Here is a 19,415-nt window from a genome sequence, read left to right on the forward strand (position 1 = left end):
CCAGCCTCAACTCACCGCTGGATGCACGAGTGGAGGACCAAGAAGACCATGGACATTAAGCCGCCTCGTCCCAAAGGCCCTCGATCTCTCATGGCCATGACCTTGGAAGTGTTTTGCGACAACATTGATTCACTCCCTGATATTCCCACTGGCTCAAATCTACCGACGCGACCGTTGTATTTGGCTTACAAGGAGATCATCAAAACGTGAGTTGCATTGAAAAAAGAAGGCCTGGTTTTCGCCGGGGTTGTGTTTGTTCTTTGCTAACAAAAGAACATCCAATCCTTAGCTATGGGTTAACATTTCACGCGTTTAAGGTGTTTTCGCGTGTTTTCAGGGACCTGCCAACGGACAGCATTCCCATCAGCACGTGGATGTTTCTCATCCATGCCTGTGAGCCTGATGGACCCTTTAGCAAAGTTGCTAGGGGCCTAAGCTCATATAGCCTCGATTTCCTTGCGCATATTGTGCTGAGCGAAGGGGCGTCTGTCACCGAAAGCGAATTCATGCAGCTGGGACGTATGCCCAACCTTGCCGTCCTTGAGTTCATCGTCCCATGGAGTCACTTTGAGAGGCTCCAGCCAGATTCTTCACGGCTCTTGCCACGTGTTACAGACCGCATGTTCCGCGGAATGGCCAATCAAGACAATCCATTTCCAGCCCTGCGTATACTAAAGCTATGGGGGCCGCATGAGGTGACGCCACGGGCCCTAGTTGACATGGCTAAGTTTCCGTCTCTTGTACTGGTGGATCTCGTGTGTACGACGCCGGCCAACTTTGATGTGGGAGACTCGCCGGCTATCACTGCGGGATGGACGCGAGAGCCGATGCTCAAGTGGCGTCACTTGCTGGCAGATGTGTCGTTGCTGTGTCACAACGGTGACGACATGATTGACGATATAAAACCAGCCAAGGTGTCTGCTATCTGCGAGAATCTGGGCTTGTGGATTTTCAGCTCACGCAATAAAAGCGCTCCCCAGAAGGTTTATAAGCTATCTCCAGACAACCATGGAGATAGCCATGTTCAGCGTCTTCCGGACTCGTTGAAGGACATCATAAGGCAAGATCCGCCTACTGAGCAATGCCATGTCATGGACGATTGTATAGAGGACTGCCGTTCATGCATGGACGACTACTGGGCAGCTCTTATGTACACATCGCTTGGCCAAGCTAACACCCAGAACAAGGACCTTGAGAAGCTTGATAGCACTTTCGAAGCTGATCAGAACATTGTGTACCTCAACGCCCTGGGCGTTAAGGTTCCCGTGCCTCCCAAGCCGTTTGTAACAATGTACCTTGGACACCCCGGACGCAGAAAGAACCGGCATTCGCTCAAGACAACCGAGGTCTATGTGCCTAAAGAAGTCACAGGACGCCGTATATATACGCGCAAGTACGAGACGATCGGAAAGCCGCAGGCAGCTGCTCCTCAACCAAGGCATTCACGACCGACAACGCACAATACGAGTCCACAGGCTAGTTCCCAACCGAGAGCTCACAAGAGGATACGATTGGATGAAATGTTGAAATCTTTTGCCGTGTAGAGCAGCAGGCGATGGCAACAAGAGGGTCGGTCACTTGTACGAAATTTGACCAGATTCAACGCCTACAGCTTTCATCACTACAATACGAGGCCCGGCAAAGGGCAAGAGAATGTACCGCAGTTTATATTTCTCTAGGCGTCAGAGCCAGCAGGTCCCCAGCGAGGGGACAAGACGACTAGCCTAGAGGGTAAGACTATGGCAAGAGCTTCTTCTTTCCCCCAATTTCCCCCCCAGCACTACATTGAGATGAAGTGCCAGAGTGAATATGAGGGATTAGTTTTGTTTTATGATGAAGAAGAAAAGAAGAAAAGAAGGAAGGGAAAGTCTGAAAACTGCAGCGCGCGATGAGCGGCGTTTTATTGTCAGCAGTAAATTTTTAAGTGGGTCGAAGAATCTGTGGATATTCTGGGCGGGCTATTTGCCGACAATATAACGACTAATAGCCGCGGATCTTCCGAGCGACTTCCCCACTTTCTGCAGTAGGCATTTTCATATGGATTATCATTCAAAGGTTCAAGATTGGGTGCTGATGGCTAACGTATAAGGTATGCCTATAGTCTGGATGAATACTGTATCACTATGGCTCACAGCCCTGCAAGGCAGCATAGTAATAGTGTTGCTAGTATGAGTAAATTGCCACTCCACAATAGGCTTAGTCTGGCTTCACAGGGCTACCTAGCCAATAGGCGTTGCCACAAAAGCTATGACGACCATATTAATCATTTTTAATCTAGAATATCCTGTTTTATCCTTCTTTGAGGGGACTCATCATTACAAGCCAGACAGCTCAAACCTAATGCTATTACTGTGGCTGCGAATGAACACCGCACAAGAGTAGAAGTCAGAAGTCCTCATATGAGGAGGCAACGATGGCGGGTAGTAGTGTATAATTGCCTGTTGAAAAGTCAATTCAAAAGCCTTCATATCTCCTGTTTCCTTTTGTGTGTATGTTTTGGATTAATTGTCACCCCCACCTTAGACTCTTCACCATACAAATATTTTGCATGAAAAGAACCCCAAAAATCGCAGTAGTTCCTTCTCTTCTTTTTTCTCCCTTCTCTAGACCAATTCTTCTGCAGATAACCAAACTTGTTTCATAGCGCCTCCAGCCTCATTCAATTCCTACAAATCAGCTCTGCCTTTTATTATAATTACCTAAATCATCATTCATCATGGCTCGTGGTGGCTCAGCTGCTGCTTCCTCTCGTGGCCGCGGCAAGTTCAGAAGCTTTACTCGCGGTGGTACGTCTTCTTACTCCTCCTGGCGCCAAGTCCAGACCATGAGACAAAACTAAATCTTCGCTTGCTAATGCTCTCCTCCCATCCCTAGGCGGAAAGAGCTTCTCCCGCAATCTCGGCATGAACAGCGACGGCACTCAGATGTCGATGTGGGGTGAAGCTGCCTCTGAAAACTCGGACGAAGACGACGAATCCGGCTCTGGCTCTGAAGCCTCCGACTCCGACGATGACTCCGACAACGCTGGCCCTTCTAACACTGGCGCTACGTCGGCCGAAGCCTCCCGCGAGGAACGTCGCAAGGACAAGAAGGCCCGCAAGACTGCGGCCCTTGCCAAGAAAAAGGTTGTGCAGGTTGGTGATTTGCCGCCCTCTGACTCAGAGGAAGAAAGCGATGACAACACTCCGCCTGCCAACCCCAACCACTCCAAAAAGGCTGCTGCCTCCGTTGCCAGCCAGCGCAAAGCTGACCCCGCCGTCAAGAAGATCACTCAGGGTGTTGAAGATATGTCCATGAATCGCCGCGAGCGCGAGGCTGCCGCCGCTGCCGAGGCGAAGCTTAGATACCAGAAGATGCATGAACAGGGCAAGACTGACGAGGCAAAGGCCGACTTGGCTCGTCTCCGTCTTGTCCGCGAGAGAAGAGCTGCCGAGGCTGCCCAGCGCCTGGTAAGTGTGCACCTTGGTGCTCTGAGCCTGTGGAAATGACATAGAAGCTAATTACCATTGTCCCAAAAAACAGGCCGAAAAGGAAGAGCGCGACGCTAAGGAGGCCGAGCGCCAAGATGAATTGAAAGCCCGTGAGGCCAAGCGCCGCGAAGCTGCACTTGGTCCTACCAAGAAGCCCAAGAAGTCCAAATAATCAAATGCTTAGCCCTGAATTACCACGTTTCGACGTTTCTTTTCCTGCGTGTCTAATTGCTATGGTCGCAACACTGAGCTCCTTTGGCGTTACAGACAGGACACCCGGGAGATATCAAAAACAAAACGGTGCCAAGTCTCATTCTTGGCGCCTTTCTCTCTTTCCTTGGTCGCATATTCCTTTCTATTTCCCTTTCCCTTCCTCCCTGAGCGCTCTTTTTCCCTTTCCCTTGTTGATAAATTCGTGATTTTCGCCCGCATAGGGGCTTTTTACGCCCGGTGCCCTCGTTTTGATAATCATCTATGCATTTGATAGTCTACAAGTATTAACTGTTCTGTGGTATAAAACACTGATAATCGTATATGGTAAGGTGATTGATGTAGTCTATTACTTTCTCTTTTTATTGTAGCCACCCCCTCACGACTTTATCACTCCATTGCAAATATAGTACATATGGACACTAGGAAGCGCCAGTAACAGCCGACGTAGAGTCCTTCCATAGCTGGTCAAATTCGATACCATGTTCCTTGAACATGTCCCTGATTTTCTTAGCCGCTGCCTCTTGCTTGTCAGCCGTGAAGCCGCCTGGCGATGTGGCTTCGTACTGCACAATCTCTACCCAGCGATAAAACAAGTTCTCTTTGTTCAGCGCGGTCAGCGCATCCTTGAAAGCTAGAACCTGGCGCTTGTGTAGGACTGACGTCTCACCCTGGTCCTTTTCTAGCACAGCAACTAACCAGCCAAAGTCCTTGTGGTGCATGAGCACAACGCGGTCAAACTCATCCATGGTCACGTCCTTCTGGTCTACCATGGCCGTCGCAACCATCATCAGGTCCCAATCCAAGCTCCACTCGCCGTTGATCATGAGGTAGGCCGTTTTGCGATTAATCCAGCTGGGCGCAATGGCAGCACGTACCACAATCATGAAGTTGTTGAGGATGTCGGGCTTCTCGAATATAGGACCCAGCGACTTGTCCCAGTCCTGGCTACGACGCACGCTTACCTCCTGCTTGCGGAAGCCAGTCAGGAAGCGCCAGTTGACGGGGTTGCCATGTTTGGATCCCATGCAGAACTCAACCGGCCAGGGCCACACAAAAATACACAAGCCGAGATCGATGGACATGGTGACAGCGCGTTTTAGGCCCTCCCACAAAATGCTCTCCCAGTTGGCGTTTTTAGGGTTGAACATATCGGCTGGTGCCGAGTTGAGTGCAGCGCGGATCATGTCCCAGTAGAAAGGCGCGACGCTTCTCATGCGCAGAGCAAACAACAAGACGATCAGGATGTTGAGCCCAGCACTGAAGAAGAAGATTTTTTTCTTGTACTCTATGGGATGAGAATCGATGTGCGTGATGTAGACATGATCAGGGTCCAAGACTTGGACAAATGGCTCCAAAGTTTCAGGGGCCTTCTTGAACATCTTGGGGAGCTTGGCCTGGCGACTTGAAGAAGACGTTGACGAAGAGGCCGTCTTGAACATGCGCTTATGGGGCGCCATGGTGAGGATAGAGTTGTAGGTGCCAGAAATAGAGGGAGAAATCTGGGAAGAGATGTGGGATAAATTTATTATATAATGCAAAGCCCAGTGGCAAATGAAGGGCAGGTAGGTGAAGTTGCCGGAAAGTAGAGAGTGGAAAGACAAAAGATGCCTTGAGAATTCTCGACTTTAGGCGTCATCGCAAGCCCCTGCTCTTCAGTTTGACAGGTGTTGAGCAAAGCGTCTTGCTAAAACCCAACACTAATGTGGACCCTAGAAACGTTCTTACAAAGCAGCCTCTCCCAACCATTGATAAATTCACCAGCAGGTATCAACAAGGACGCGGCTAGGCAATGCTAGAAAGTGTACATTTATGAATTGATATCTGTTGAAAAACGGCCCTTCCTCAGCAATGTCAATTCCGTGCCCCCAAACAATCACCAGTGCCCAGTTTTTTGACACTCTGGCCCGATATGCGCGCCTTGTCGAGGCCATCTCAACTTCCGAGGGTCTGTTATATGAACTAGCTGCTCGATGTTCCTTTTTGCTTTATGAAGGCCGACTACTGACAATTGCATTATTTATTGTGTCCTCATAGCCGCGAAATCAGGCCGGTCATCCTTAGTAGAGCTTGACCGCTTTCGTTACATTGAAGCACCACATGCCTTTGCGCTCGGAAGCGCAACGAAAAGCGCCATGGACCTGGAAGCTGTAAAGCTTTTGGTTGAGTGGAAGCTGTATGTAGCTAGATGGCCTTTGAAATATTCTTTAGTAGACTTGCTGACCCGAAGTCTTGGCCCGCTTTGCTGTGTTAGACGCCATGGCAAGTTCAGGCCAACCCTAATGAGCCTTGTCTCCAGCAACCCAGCAGACCTGGCCAAAGCTACAGTGCATGAAGCCATTGAAAGCTACGCCGCCTCAGGGCCGATAGTAGCTCTAGATATCCTGAAGAGACTCAAGGGCATTGGGCCTGCTACTGCATCTCTGCTGCTATCTGTCCATGACTCTGAAAACGTGCTTTTCTTTTCCGACGAGGCATATTATTGGCTCTGCTGTGGGGGCAAGAAACAAAGCATCAAGTACAAAGCCCAGGAATATAATGATCTGGCCCAAGAGGCTGCGGCATTAATGCGACGCCTTGAAGTGAAGGCTTTGGACATAGAAAAGGTCGCTTACGTGTTGATGAAGGAGAACCTGCCTGCTGCGTCGTCTATGCCCAAGATACCAACGACCAAGGCTAACATACCGAAGGGTAACCCAAAGCTGCCAACTGCGAAAAGAAAATCACAACAGAGTGAAGCCGCAGACACTGATAATAGTGGTGGCAAGGTGGAAGCAGGGATCAGGTCAGCGACAAAGCGAAGCTTCCAAAGCTCCAAGGTTGCACCAAGTGAAGAACCTCTGCGCCGGTCTAAGCGGAACAAGGCATAGAAGACTGCAATTATTTCGACCTGGCGGTTTTGAGAAGAGGGACGTGTTGCTAATCATTGTGGGGACTCGAGAAAAAAAGAAAGACACGTTGATAAGACAACGAATTTCCAGTCTATGGTTATTATTTCCTAATACTATGGCAATTTCATGTGGTGGGGACGACGGGGATTCGCGGGGAAGTACCAAGACTGCAATGATGATTCTGCAGTCGGCAATCAAGGGTTTAGTGCCAAAAAGTATATCAAAGAATTCAGATTCTGGTAGACTACCGCCATTCTGCCCCTAGCTGAACGTAATCATCTAGAAGACGGCTGAGCTGGCGGAAATTAAATGTCCTTTTTCAGCGAGCCATCATTCTGTGTAGCGGCATATTTGTCGCTCAGAGCGCCGTACTCATCGTGCAGTTGCTTGCTTTGCTTCTTTAGAGTCTCAAGATCGCGGGTCTTGGCTGCTAACTGCTCTTTCAGAGTAGCGACCTCGGTCGAGTTGCTCTTGGTGCTTTCGAACGTACGGACCTTTTCCTCCATGCGAATAAGCTCGAGGATCATAGAATAAGTACGGTTGAGAATGAGGGAAAGAAGCAGGGTGAAGCCGCATAGATACATGTTGCGCTGAGCGTAGAACTTGCGGGCCTGCACCTCGGTGCGCTCGTGGCCCATGATCCCGGCGCCCCTAGAAGAAACAATTGTTAATATGACGCAATATAGCGATGCTATATCGCAGTGGAATGGGAGATACATACATATTCTTAGTAGCAGACTCGGTGGCAGCGTGGAGCTCAATCTGGACACGGTAGACGCGCATAACACTATCGGCGAACAGAATCAAGACGAAGACAAATGTGATTTTCAGCCAGTATTGAATCTTGGAGATCAGAGGGCTTTCCGAAATGAAGCTATAGGAAGAGACGGGCCTGGTTAGTATCTATGGCTGGCTAGCGAGAGTTTGGAAATGGTAAAACATACGTAAACAGCTTCTTCTTCATCTTGTAGGGCATAGGGACAATCAGAAGAAAAAAGACTCCTACCTCAAACATGAGGAGAAAGAAGACCTATGGAAATTGTTAGAGCAACGGCAACTATAAGGTGACAAGCAGCAGAATACATACGAGAGAGTAATAGAGTGTCATGGTGAGGGCTGAGTTTCGCCAGCATAAAATGGCGACTGGTAAGTTTTGGCAGGTAAAGAAATGCGAGTGGGATGATTAGGTGGGAGACTTTCAATTGGAAGATGAAAGCTCTTATGTTGATGACGATGTCGAGAAAAAAGTGAGCACAACAGATATATAAGGAGCAGAAAGAAAATGCTGCAATACTACCTGAGGTGGAAACCTTCAGTTTTAAAGAAAGTGGAGGGGGGGCAATGTAAAGGGAAGGGAGAGAGACTTGTTACGTAGGTACTGATGTATTGCATAAGCCTTAGCTTAGCTATAGGTAGAGCTATAGGTAGCTCGGGTAGCTACAAGGTTATTCATAGCTGCCGATGTAGCTACTGCCATGGGCCATTCTAGAAGAGGGAAATGCTATAGCCAAGTAACTATCTATTTGCCTTCTCCACTCTTGTCCATGTTTTATAAGGCATAACAATACAAAGAGTTCATACAAAAGAGGCAGCCTAAGCCTACTCCCTCAGATCAAGGATAGCTAATGTATGAAACCCTATGTTACCTTGTGTATCTTTTTTTACTGCCCACCTCAGCCCCCAAGCCTTTGCCCTCCACCTTCTAGCTACACAACAGGCAACAAGTTGACTTGCATTCTTCTCTCCTTCCTTGTTAAAGCTCCTAAGCAAGTAGGGATTTTTGATTCACTCCACCCTTGCTCGCTCTTTCCCAAAAACAGCGAGCCAGAAAAGAACGGGCCCCACTAGAAAACTCGGACTCCGAATCAAATATCAGGCAAGGCTAAAAGCCCTCTCCCTCCAAAATTAATGGGCAGTTATGGGAAGGGAAAGAGGCCTCTAGCTCATTTTGCTTGATCGGGTGCCGACACATAACGTCATCGTCCGGAAAAGATGTGGAGCTATGAATAATCTAATCACGTGATGTGTTTCTAGTATTCGCTGAAACGACGAATCGTGATGGCAGTACAAGATTTTAGACTGCCACAGTTTGCATCACATGAATGTGGTGATGTACTAACAAAGTAGTAACTTTGCGTAAAAAAAAAAAGGCTGGAATTAACGTTGAGCATACAAAACGTGGTGGTTGGACTAAGAAAAGTAAGCGGGCAGCAAGTAAAATTGCCTCGTAGCTTTAGAATCATCAACTGCTCTACTCATCTAAGGAACTAGGACTGCTATCTTCATACTCTGAATCTTGAATTTCGTCCCCAGTGCCGTGTTTCTGCCACGTAGGGGGAGAAGTCCCTTCAGTCTGACTGTTACGTATTGGCCTAGTTCTCAGTCGCTTCACTGATACAGGAAGATTGCCTGTGTCATCAGAATCGCTACTTTCTACGACATGTGCTCTGCGTTTTAGCTTGCTGCTGACACCCGAGGCGGTTTTGCGAAGAATTTTCTGTTCCTGAATGGAGAGGTTGGGACTCCTCCGCCCAGAGCCGTGCGCTTTACTAGAGGCCTTTCCCAAGTCATGTTCCATGTCCTTAGGACTTGTGGATTGGGCAAAAGGTGCATGATCCAGCTCATCCTCATCATCTTCATCTTCAGTCTGAGATGACTTGTGTTGCCTATTTGCCTTATCTCTGTCCATGAGATCGACAAGGTTGGGAAAATTGCTACCATAGTTGAAAAAAAGCTCTTCGCCCACCCTGATATCTCGCTTTGCGACAAATTTGATGCGGTGCTCGTTGATCACAAAGCTAATGCAAGGCACAAGATTGCACATGTCTCTTGAGTGGTTGATGTATCGGCTTTTGTTTCCGAAGCCTGCGCCATCAACCCAGAGGCCTTCGGATTCTAAAACGGTGAACAGGTAGGAGCAAGTACCATGTTCGTTCTCATCACCAAATCCTTCGCCACGCCGAGCTCCCCTGCGTATGCCCTCATCGGCAGCTACTTTCTCGCCCATATATTCAATAACAAACTCGCCCTCTGCAATGGCCTCTGCGGCAAACAGGCCATAACCCACACCAGATATCGTGCTTTTCCCCGAAACGAGTTTTTTAACCCGGCCAATCTGTAAGTCGCAGTTCTGACAGCCCGATGATAACGATGTCCGTGCAAGCATTGCTGCTCTGTTTTTAGGAGCAACTAGCTCTTTAATGCCACAAAAGCCACATAACGAAGGGTCGCACTCACGGCCTAGCATTAGGCAGATGCAAGGACGATCCCTTTGTTTATCCATGCATGTCTTTCCAACAGAATGACAAGCACACCCCGTGAAGTGATAGGAGCAGTTTTCAACTGTGCAGCCACAGTTTGCTTGGCAGAATCTTTTTTCTCGCACACAGGGGCAGTTGCTTTCTGAACATGGCCCGTCATGAAAGCATGCTGTACTGATGATGAATTGGTCCGGCAGATGAGCAAGAGTTCTGCGTTCCCAATCTCCACTCAGGGTCTTTTTGAAGCGGTCATACCAAGGGAGGGTTGGAGCGAGCTTAGATGCATTTATAGATGAGCATTCCCGTTTTGGATAGAGACCATAGCGTAGCCCATAGTCGTAAACTAGCTTACATGATCTCTGAAGATAGACCGAGGCGATGCATGAGGCAGGCCTTCGATCTAATACCCTGGGGATTGTGCCTGCAATAGCAGAGAATGCCTCCGTCTCTTTCTGTGACCATGGGATTCCATCTCGTCGCATATGCCGATCCAAGAAGGCTGGTGCCCCAAGACACCTTGAAGTCAAGAAGCAGTTGTTGTCGCATGGAGGAGTTTGCAGTGTTCCACTATCCAATGCCATATATGGTCGGCTGTCAATGGCCTTTTTTTGCAGGTCGGAGAACTTCACATCCATGTAGCTCAAGGAATCTTGTACCAGACGAAATAAGCTGTCAAAGTTTGCGTGTTCGCAAGAGTGGCTGAAGCATTGCAGACACTGCAATATCTGATATGTTTCAAGACACTTGTCCAAGTCTTTTTCTGCCGTTGGGCGAGTGAGCTTGGAATATGAAGCCGGATCTGAGGCGTCTAGCTCAATAACATCATCTAGCGACACCGGAATGTGAAACCTTGATGCTACATTAAAGACTTGATTGAACGCCGCGGTGAAGGCTTCAAGCTGTTTTTGTGCAGCAGGAGGGTCTAAGATATTGTCCCAGTCGTCATATGCTGTAGGGTCTGATTTGAAAATATGCCAAAGGTTCAGAGACGCCTTGGTCACAAAGGGTATCGCGAGTTCTCGTAGCCAGAGCTCTATGACAGAACGGATAAATATAGCCGCTTCTTGTTTTTGGATTCGGTCGATTCTCTCTTGTTCAAAGTAGTGGCTGAATCCAGAATCATGCGCCTGTTGTCGAAGATCGCATACGAACTCGTCCCACTTTGTTTGATCCTCTGGGTTGGTGATATCTCGCACGTGTGGTACATATGTAAGCGGAGCGTATGGGGCAAGGATGTTTCGGGGAATCTCAATCAGGTGAGACCGGTAAGAAGGGACTGCCTGTGCCGCAGACTTGACAACGATGGTATCAACTTTCGTATACGATTTCACACCGTTGACCTTGGTAGCGTTAGTTTCCGGAGCTGCGAAATCGAGCGGGGGGTGTTATAATTACCATGGATCGTGTATTAATATATGCTCCTAGCAACTTCCGTTTTTTCTTTGTGGAATCAAAGAATTTGCTGAACAAGTTTCTCCCAGTCTGCGCTGGACGCACTGAAGGCTGCTGCTGTACAAGTGTTGAATAGACGAGATTTGTATGTTGTTCCGGGAGTTCCTTTTTTAGTTTTTCTAACCGTTGAACAAGCTCGTCCTGAGATACTGGTAGTAGATTGACCGATATGGACCATGTGTCATCATGCCTAGGGAACTGAAGTGTTCTATCTGCAACCACAGGTGATTTGGCGCTGGGTATGCTTTGATCTAGAACATTGGAGTCATTCTGGGCAGTCGGCGCTGGACGGACGGATAGGCGCTGGTGCTGAAGGCCTGAGCCTATGCCGATCTTACAGTCGCGCACATGGCTGGGCTTGAGGATGAAAGCGGTGGGGGTTTGATATTCTTCGCCCTCGCTACTGCTGGAGAGCTGGGTTAGGTCGATAGAATTGATGGATTTCATCGACTTATCCCCGAAGATAGAAACAATATGACGGACATTCGAATGACTGAATTGAAAAGAAAGTAAACAAAGGTAGGAAAGTAAACAGAGACAACACAGTTAGGGGGTGATAGGTGCTGTATCATCTAGATGTTCAAAGGATGATTAGATGCGTTGTTGTTGTTGTTGAATTGCTCATCAAATGAGGCAAAAATCGAGGATGCCTCAAAGTTGCAAGCCTACTTCATTGATGTCAGTAATTTGCGTGGATCAGAGCCAGAATCAGAATGTCATGAGGTGAAGTCGCGATACGCGTTTCACCAATAGGATAGAGCTTTCTGTGTGTTATCTGTACCTAGAGCCCCACAAAAAAATGCTTCGTTTTCGGACTGTGGGGCGGCATTTTAGTGGTGACCGCGTAGCATCAACGAAAGCACCCATCCCTGTAATAAACACCGCTGGAGCTTGAAGACTTGAAGACTACAGTCGCAGGCCTAATCAAGTGCGATTTGCCCTTGTAGAAGAAAAATATGATGTCACAGTATGCATTTTGGCTCACGAGTCATTGTCATGCTACATCTGCTGGCAGCCCCAACTAACAGGATAAAGAAGATCAAAGGGAGTAAGTCTAGAAGATGTGGTTGGTGCAAGGATGATGACTGTCGTGCTGTCGTGCACACATTATACCCGAGAACTTGATTACAGCACTCTTCAACAGCTGATATTGTCGTCTATTTTTTATCTGATTTTTTGCTTGTTTAGTCCTCGCCGGATTCACAACAATTCATTCCTCAGCTCAGCACGCCCTCCTAAATCCTTCCTTCGCTATCTGGCTAGAGCCTCGGAAGGCCGGAAACATCAACTTGGGTCGAAATCGTTGATCAGGCGTGTACCCATACCAGAAGCTTCTTTTCTTCGTTACATCATCTTTGAGTTACCATCTCGTTGTATCACCAGAAACGACAAGCCACAAAATGGTACTTCCTTCGATGGCACTTTACACCCGGCTTAGGCTCCCCTCACAAGCTAACAAGCTAGAGAACAGGGACCAAGGCCAAGGAAGGAGCCATATGACGTCGACTGAAAATCGTGCTTTGTTTTTTTAGGAAGGAGGAAAAACCTTTTTCGGCCAGCATGAAGCTTGTAGAAAATCAGGCCAAAACCACCCAATATTAAAAAGAAAGAGCGTTTCCACCTCGTCGCAGACTCGAGAGCTCTTGCATTGCCCCTCATTTTTTTTTCTCATTTTTCTCAAGTATATTTAATGCTGCCTTGTCTTTGATGTACCTTTTCTGTGCAGACCAGCTCAATAACTTGCTGTTATTATCCTAATTATCTTGTTGTCCTTCTTTTCCAAGTATCTTTGTTTTTATTTGTTGCTCCACAGCCTCCACCTAAGATGCACCGCACATATTCTATGCGCCAGACTCGGGCGCCCACAGCTTCGCAGCTCGAGGTTTGTCTCTCATCGCTTATCTGTTTTAATTCTGCTACTTTGACATAGCTATGACATTTATACTAACCATGTTGTCTTGTGCTACAGACCCCTCCCCCTCCCCCTTCCTCGACAAAGAGCGGTCGCATCTTCGGTCGTAGCAACCTCGGTACATTTCCCCCTAGACTAAACTTTAGACGCTCCGATATGTCATAATTTATAGCTTTTCTAGCGGATGTTCTAACTGTAGCTCGATATAGGGCATGCTCTTCGAGGTCGCACTGCTGGTGCCTTCAGCCCCGAGCTTTCGAAAAAGCTCACCCAGCTTGTGAAAATGGAAAAGAACGTAATGCGCAGCATGGAGTCCGTAGCGCGAGAGCGCATGGAGGTCGCAGTGAGTTCTCGTCCATGACCTATACAGGCCCTTGTTTGGGTGGTAGTGTACTAATTATCTCTCTACTCTGTCTTGGTGCTATAGAAACAACTCTCACTTTGGGGCGAGTCAGGCGATGAAGATGTATCTGATGTGACCGATAAAATCGGAGTGTTGCTCTACGAGATTGGCGAGCTTGAGGATCAGTACGTTGACCGCTACGACCAATACCGCGTGACTATGAAGAGCATCCGCAACATCGAAGCATCTGTTCAGCCCAGCCGCGACCGCAAGCAAAAGATCACTGATAATATTGCCATGCTCAAATACAAGGAGCCCAATTCCCCCAAGATTGTTGTCCTGGAGCAGGAGCTCGTCCGTGCTGAAGCCGAGTCTCTAGTTGCTGAGGCTCAGCTATCTAACATCACCCGCGAAAAGATCAAGTCTGCCTTCACCTATCAGTTTGATGCGTTGCGCGAGCATTGCGAGAAGGTTGCCATTATCTCAGGTTATGGAAAACACTTGCTGGAGCTCATTGACGATACTTCTGTGACGCCTGGCGAAACCCGTGCAGCTTATGATGGCTACGAGGCTAGCAAGGCGATCATTCAGGACTGCGAGGATGCGCTAACCAACTGGGTTTCCTCAAATGCAGCTGTTAATGCAAAGCTATCTACTCGCTCGCGCACTCTTTCACAGCGCCGTCGGAGTAACATCCAGGCACGCAATGGACATGGCATTGACCTCGCTGCACAGGACCATCATGTAATGCATGAACGCAGCTCGTGGCATGAGGAAGAGGAGGACGATGAAGAGAGAGAGAATGAGGTAGAAGAGGACTCTGAGGATGAGCTGAAAAATGAGCATGCTCATAGCTTCGATGCAGAGATGGAGACCCGTGGTCGGACCCACGAGCCCATTGTGGCTTAATATTGTTTTTAATACTATTTCTGCGGATTTACACTTCTAATTTAACAGAAACAAAATAATTTATAGCACAAGTATCAGGAATGCGTACCAAATTTTCACAGAAGTTGACTCGTAGTTGTTCTTTACTGTGACATCACTTTTCTGCGATCCTAGCCCTGTGCTTCTCCCTCCCTATACCCAGTCTGAGATCCTAGTGCAGAACTGACCTTAGTGGACTTCTGTGTATTATAAATCCTTAAGGCCAACAAAAGAATCATAGCCGGAATCCATACCATATCAGCAAGCTCATACAGTCATATGATCGCAGGAAACTTGTGCCGTCTTTGGCTGGCAAACTCTTCCAGCTCAATCTTGACAATATGCTCTCCAGGGATGACGACTGATCTAAGAGCGCGATGCTCTAGATCCGGGCTAGTTTGTTCCAGTGGAGGAGACGCATCACCACTGCTCGCATCAAGGGGTTTACTCTGAGGCTTTTGGTGCTCATACACGTTGCTTAGCACAATGTTCATATCCTACTAGCCCATGTTAGTATTAGGGAATGCTTATTTATTCATGACTCAGTCTCTCGTCGTGTTGTTCATTGAGGAGCTGAGAAACGTTCTTGGGAACTATATACCGGATCAGTGCATTTCAGCTGGCCATGGAAGTATCGACCATCTTGGATCTCAACTCGCAGTTGCTTGTTGATTAGGCTACCGAGAAAGTCTCGGGGCGACGTGTCTTCTAGATCCATGAAGCAAAAGAGAAGAAGCCGGATGTATTGAGTCGATAATAAACAACGATCCAATCAAGTTGACGGGGACATTATTATGGGCAGATGGCAGATGCGAAGTTGCTCCAACCTTTGAAATTAGTCATTTGGCTAAATCAAAGCCGTGCCCGTTTAACGTAAAGCCTCTTAAGCTGTGATAAATGCCGGATTATCAGCCCACGTGGAAATCATCGCCATAATAGTTTAGTGGTTAGAATACGTCGTTGTGGTCTACGATCATTGGTAATCCGACGTGACCCATGTTCGATTCATGGTTATGGCACGTTTATTTTTTAGTCGTTTGGTGAACCTTGGGGTGCTCAAGGCTGCTATGCCGATACCTGCCTAGATTTGATCTCACCGCCCACCTTCTTGGCTTAGCAGCACTAACAGGCAACCAACACTCTCTTGCTTTATCATAGCGAGCAACAATTCTTCACGTAAATTGACTACATGTTGATTACCTTTTTCTCTTTGCGCCCCTTTTTCTCCATCGGTATCCAAGGCCTACTTCTTAGACTCATATGCGTCCCGTTATATTAACTGCTTAACGCCATTAGGATATCCATCTTCGCAACAGATATCACTTATGCGTAATTCATCCAGTCCAGTTATAAAAGCTTGGGCTTAATATGGGTGTTACGGGCCTTTGGCAAGTTGTGCAGCCTTGCGCTCGCCCAACTAATATTGCAACACTCAACCGAAAGCGTTTGGCCGTTGACGCGTCGATCTGGATCTACCAGTTTCTCAAAGCTGTGCGAGACAAGGAGGGAAACGCCCTGAACAGCTCTCACGTAGTCGGGTTTTTTCGGCGTATCTGCAAGCTTTTGTGGTTTGGAATTCTACCAGTGTTTGTATTTGATGGCGGAGCTCCGGTCTTGAAGCGGCAAACTATTCAAAACCGCCGCCAAAGGCGCGAAGGTCGCCGCGAAGACGCCTCGCGTACAGCAGGGAAGCTTTTGACTGTGCAAATGCAACGATTGGCCTACGAAGAAGTTGAACGCCAGAAAAAACGGCGTCGTTCCCAAAAAGACGTCCAGGTGGCGGAAAAACAAGTTGATCAGGAGGAACCCGAGATAGACTTCCAGAATGCCGTCTATGTAGACGAGATTGGATTGTCGCCACAAGAGCGACTACGCAAACGAAAGTTTGTCAAACAAGATCCATATCACCTGCCTGATCTTGAAGGCGGAGTGGGAGCACGGGCAAACCCTGAAGATCCGCGGATAATGAGTGTGGAGGAATTAGAGGAATATGCACGTCAGTTCAACGCTGGCGAAGACGTCGACCTCTACGACTTTAGTAATATCGACTTTGATGGAGACTTCTTTCAGAGTCTTCCGGCTGCCGACCGCTATTACATTTTGAATGCTGCTAGACTGCGAAGTCGGCTAAGAATGGGTCTAGACAAAGAACAGTTGGAGGTCATGTTCCCTGACCGCATGGCATTTTCTCGCTTCCAAATTGAGCGAGTTCAGGAGCGGAACAACCTCACACAAAGACTTATGAAAGAACTCGGAATGACTGGTCTTGATCTGACAGTTGACGGGGGACGCCGAATAGCCGGGGACAAGAACCGAGAGTACATCCTTGTCAAAAACGACAGTGCTGAGGGTGGCTGGGCGCTTGGAGTTGTCAACAGAGATAAAGATATTGGGAAAGCACACAAGCCCATTGATGTTGATGCTCTACAATTTGAATTTCAGGGTCAAGACGGATACTCTGATGATGGCGAGGACGAAGATTTTGAAGACGTGCCTATTGAGGGCCTTAACCGTCTCCCTAAGACTCGAGCATTGGCAGCAAGAGCCTTGCAGCAATCACAAACTGCCCCCCTTCAAGCTAGCGCAAAAAGGGAAAAGGACGAAGAGAGAAACAGAGACGAAGACGAAGGGCTTTTTGTTAGTAATGCTCCGTTTCAAATAGAAAGGAGCTTTCCTGAAAATCAATACACAGCAACCGATAAATACGAACAAGACGATATAGATATCGCAATAGCGCTTGCTCTTGAGACTCAGCACAAGGCCATGATATCTACGAAAGTCTCTGCCTATGACGAAGCTGAGCCTAATGATAATCTTACAGATGTGCCGGTTTGGAAACAAAAGGCTGTGGAAATGCCTCAAAGTTTATCACGGCCCATCACCAAGTCTACCCTTAACACCTTAAATCAACGTGCCAACACTGAAGTCAGCAACCCGACCACGAGAGAGGTTGCACAGCCTGAGCCTGCTGATGATAGCGATAGCGATAGCGATATGGACTTTCACGCTGCTTTGGCTATGTCTAGAAAGGCCCAGCAACACAAGCCTGCCACAGCACCACTACCCATGATTTCAATGAAGGCCAATACGCCATCTTCTCAGTCTCTCCCGTTCCCAAAACTTGACTGGACTGCAAAGAAGAAAATCCAACCCCCAAAGAAGACACCCGGGCCCCCAGATGAAGGCAGTTCTCTCGAACTTGGCGGGGGCTTTGTCCCAGACTCGCACAATAATGATAAGCCAAATAATGAACTTCCACCATGGATGTTGGACGATACAGACATTATTGAGTCACTGAAGAAGCAGGAAGAGGCTCAGAGGCAAATGGATGCAAATGATCGCGACCATGCTTTGAGCGAACAACAGTTCTATGGGGGCCTCCGCTCCAGACAAGCAGACTTGATCGAAGTTCTTTCGGACTCAGACTCTGAAATTGAGCTTGTGGATGCAATCCCTCAAAAAATAGTGAATGACAAAGAGTCTATTTCCTCTACCACACTCAATCTGCAGCCTCAACCAACGAATAAGCCTCCACTCGAGCTCGATGTCGAGGATTCAAAGGAAGACTCTCCCGAGCCCGAGTTTGAGGACGTAGTGGCGATCGATACTGCCACCAATAAAGCCAGTACTCCCGAATCTCCCAGAGAGTCTAGCGTACATGAATTTGATATTGACGACGAAGAGCTATTCGGCGAAGGAGCCCAAAACTCAGATAACGAAGACAGTAAGCTGGATGACTTTAGCGATCTTGAGGATGAGCAGCTCCTTATACAATTGGCCGAAGAGGCTGAAGAACATGCACGCTTTGCCAACCAGGTTCAAAATCGGCCTGAAGGTACCAACCACTCATCTATGGAGGCTGAACTCAGGCAGCTTCGCGATGAGCAGCGCAGAGAGCGCCGAGATGCTGACGAGGTAACCGAGACCATGGCCCTGCAGTGCCAAGACCTACTTCGACTTTTTGGAATTCCGTTTATCACTGCTCCTATGGAAGCCGAAGCCCAGTGTGCTGAGCTTGTGAGGCTTGGTCTAGTTGATGGTATTATCACAGACGATTCGGACACATTCCTGTTTGGGGGCACTCGTGTTTATAAGAACATGTTCAACACCAGCAAGTTTGTCGAGTGCTACATCACGTCAGATCTAGAGACAGAAATGTCACTTGACCGCGACAGTCTGATCTCCCTAGCACTGCTTCTTGGATCGGATTACACCGAGGGACTTCCCGGCGTTGGCCCTGTCACTGCCGTTGAAATTCTGTCTGAGTTTCCTGGTAAAGATGGCCTTGAGAAGTTTAAGGAATGGTGGGAGGATGTCCAGTTACATAACAGGCCTCATGATGCTGACAAATCTGCTTTCCGGCGTAAGTTCAGAAAGTCGCACTCGACCAAGCTTTTTCTACCTGCTAGCTTCCCCAGCAAAACTGTGTATGATGCCTACATTCGCCCAGAAGTCGACGACAGTGATGAGCCATTTCAATGGGGTGTGCCCGATCTTGACGGGCTCCGTAAATTTCTTATGGCCACGACTGGTTGGAGCCAGGATCGCACAGATGAGGTTCTTGTTCCAGTGATCCGCGATATGAACAGACGCGAACGTGAAGGGACCCAAAGCAATATCACAAAGTACTTTCAAGGAGGTGTTGGTGTTGGCGCTCGTGATGCATTTGCACCGCGGCAACGTGTACAGGGAAGCAAGCGCATGGCTAAGGCAGTTGATAGACTGAAGCAAGCAGTGACGGGTGAACTTGCCGATGAAAGCTCTACTCCGGGCAATGCTACCAAGACAAGCACAAAGCGGAAAAGGCCAGAAAAGAAAGGGCGAAGAATCGACGATGAAAGTGAGGGCTATGAGGAAGGAGAAGGGGAGGGTCCAGCACATGACGACGACGATCAGGCTGTTGGACGGCGTCGTAAGGCCTCTAGAAAGGCGAACCAGCGCTCGCGATAG

At 48.1% G+C, this 19,415-nt stretch overlaps 7 protein-coding genes across 7 annotated transcripts; 5 read left to right on the plus strand and 2 right to left on the minus strand.

Annotated features, from left to right (window-relative positions):
- Window positions 1-48: 48 nt before the first annotated feature.
- Window positions 49-1,544, plus strand: HOO65_020542 (CBS domain-containing protein; the record flags this gene model as incomplete). The annotated part of the gene is made up of 2 exons (XM_071006735.1): window positions 49-206; window positions 446-1,544. The coding sequence occupies 2 exons, from the start codon at window positions 49-51 to the stop codon at window positions 1,542-1,544; spliced, it is 1,257 nt and encodes a 418-aa protein (XP_070861180.1).
- A 1,172-nt stretch (window positions 1,545-2,716) lies between these two features.
- On the plus strand, window positions 2,717-3,642 carry HOO65_020543 (Casein kinase substrate phosphoprotein PP28; the record flags this gene model as incomplete). Its single annotated transcript, XM_071006972.1, has 3 exons — window positions 2,717-2,786; window positions 2,875-3,449; window positions 3,523-3,642. The coding sequence occupies 3 exons, from the start codon at window positions 2,717-2,719 to the stop codon at window positions 3,640-3,642; spliced, it is 765 nt and encodes a 254-aa protein (XP_070861181.1).
- A 460-nt stretch (window positions 3,643-4,102) lies between these two features.
- On the minus strand, window positions 4,103-5,140 carry HOO65_020544 (uncharacterized protein; the record flags this gene model as incomplete). The annotated part of the gene is made up of 1 exon (XM_071000092.1): window positions 4,103-5,140. The coding sequence occupies one exon, from the start codon at window positions 5,138-5,140 to the stop codon at window positions 4,103-4,105; it is 1,038 nt and encodes a 345-aa protein (XP_070861182.1).
- An 822-nt stretch (window positions 5,141-5,962) lies between these two features.
- On the plus strand, window positions 5,963-6,550 carry HOO65_020545 (uncharacterized protein; the record flags this gene model as incomplete). Its single annotated transcript, XM_071000093.1, has 1 exon — window positions 5,963-6,550. The coding sequence occupies one exon, from the start codon at window positions 5,963-5,965 to the stop codon at window positions 6,548-6,550; it is 588 nt and encodes a 195-aa protein (XP_070861183.1).
- Window positions 6,551-6,876: 326 nt separating this feature from the next.
- Window positions 6,877-7,679, minus strand: HOO65_020546 (putative protein C9E9.04; the record flags this gene model as incomplete). The annotated part of the gene is made up of 4 exons (XM_071007016.1): window positions 6,877-7,222; window positions 7,293-7,463; window positions 7,516-7,601; window positions 7,659-7,679. The coding sequence occupies 4 exons, from the start codon at window positions 7,677-7,679 to the stop codon at window positions 6,877-6,879; spliced, it is 624 nt and encodes a 207-aa protein (XP_070861184.1).
- Window positions 7,680-13,108: 5,429 nt separating this feature from the next.
- On the plus strand, window positions 13,109-14,447 carry HOO65_020547 (Sphingolipid long chain base-responsive protein PIL1; the record flags this gene model as incomplete). Its single annotated transcript, XM_071006793.1, has 4 exons — window positions 13,109-13,165; window positions 13,253-13,313; window positions 13,405-13,538; window positions 13,623-14,447. 4 exons carry the CDS (start codon window positions 13,109-13,111, stop codon window positions 14,445-14,447), a joined length of 1,077 nt encoding a protein of 358 aa, XP_070861185.1.
- A 1,386-nt stretch (window positions 14,448-15,833) lies between these two features.
- On the plus strand, window positions 15,834-19,415 carry HOO65_020548 (DNA repair protein rad13; the record flags this gene model as incomplete). The annotated part of the gene is made up of 1 exon (XM_071000094.1): window positions 15,834-19,415. The coding sequence occupies one exon, from the start codon at window positions 15,834-15,836 to the stop codon at window positions 19,413-19,415; it is 3,582 nt and encodes a 1,193-aa protein (XP_070861186.1).

This window comes from Ceratocystis lukuohia, assembly GCF_044167205.1.
Source record: "Ceratocystis lukuohia strain C4212 chromosome Unknown Supercontig2_pilon, whole genome shotgun sequence".
In the NCBI taxonomy this organism is placed as follows: domain Eukaryota; kingdom Fungi; phylum Ascomycota; class Sordariomycetes; order Microascales; family Ceratocystidaceae; genus Ceratocystis; species Ceratocystis lukuohia.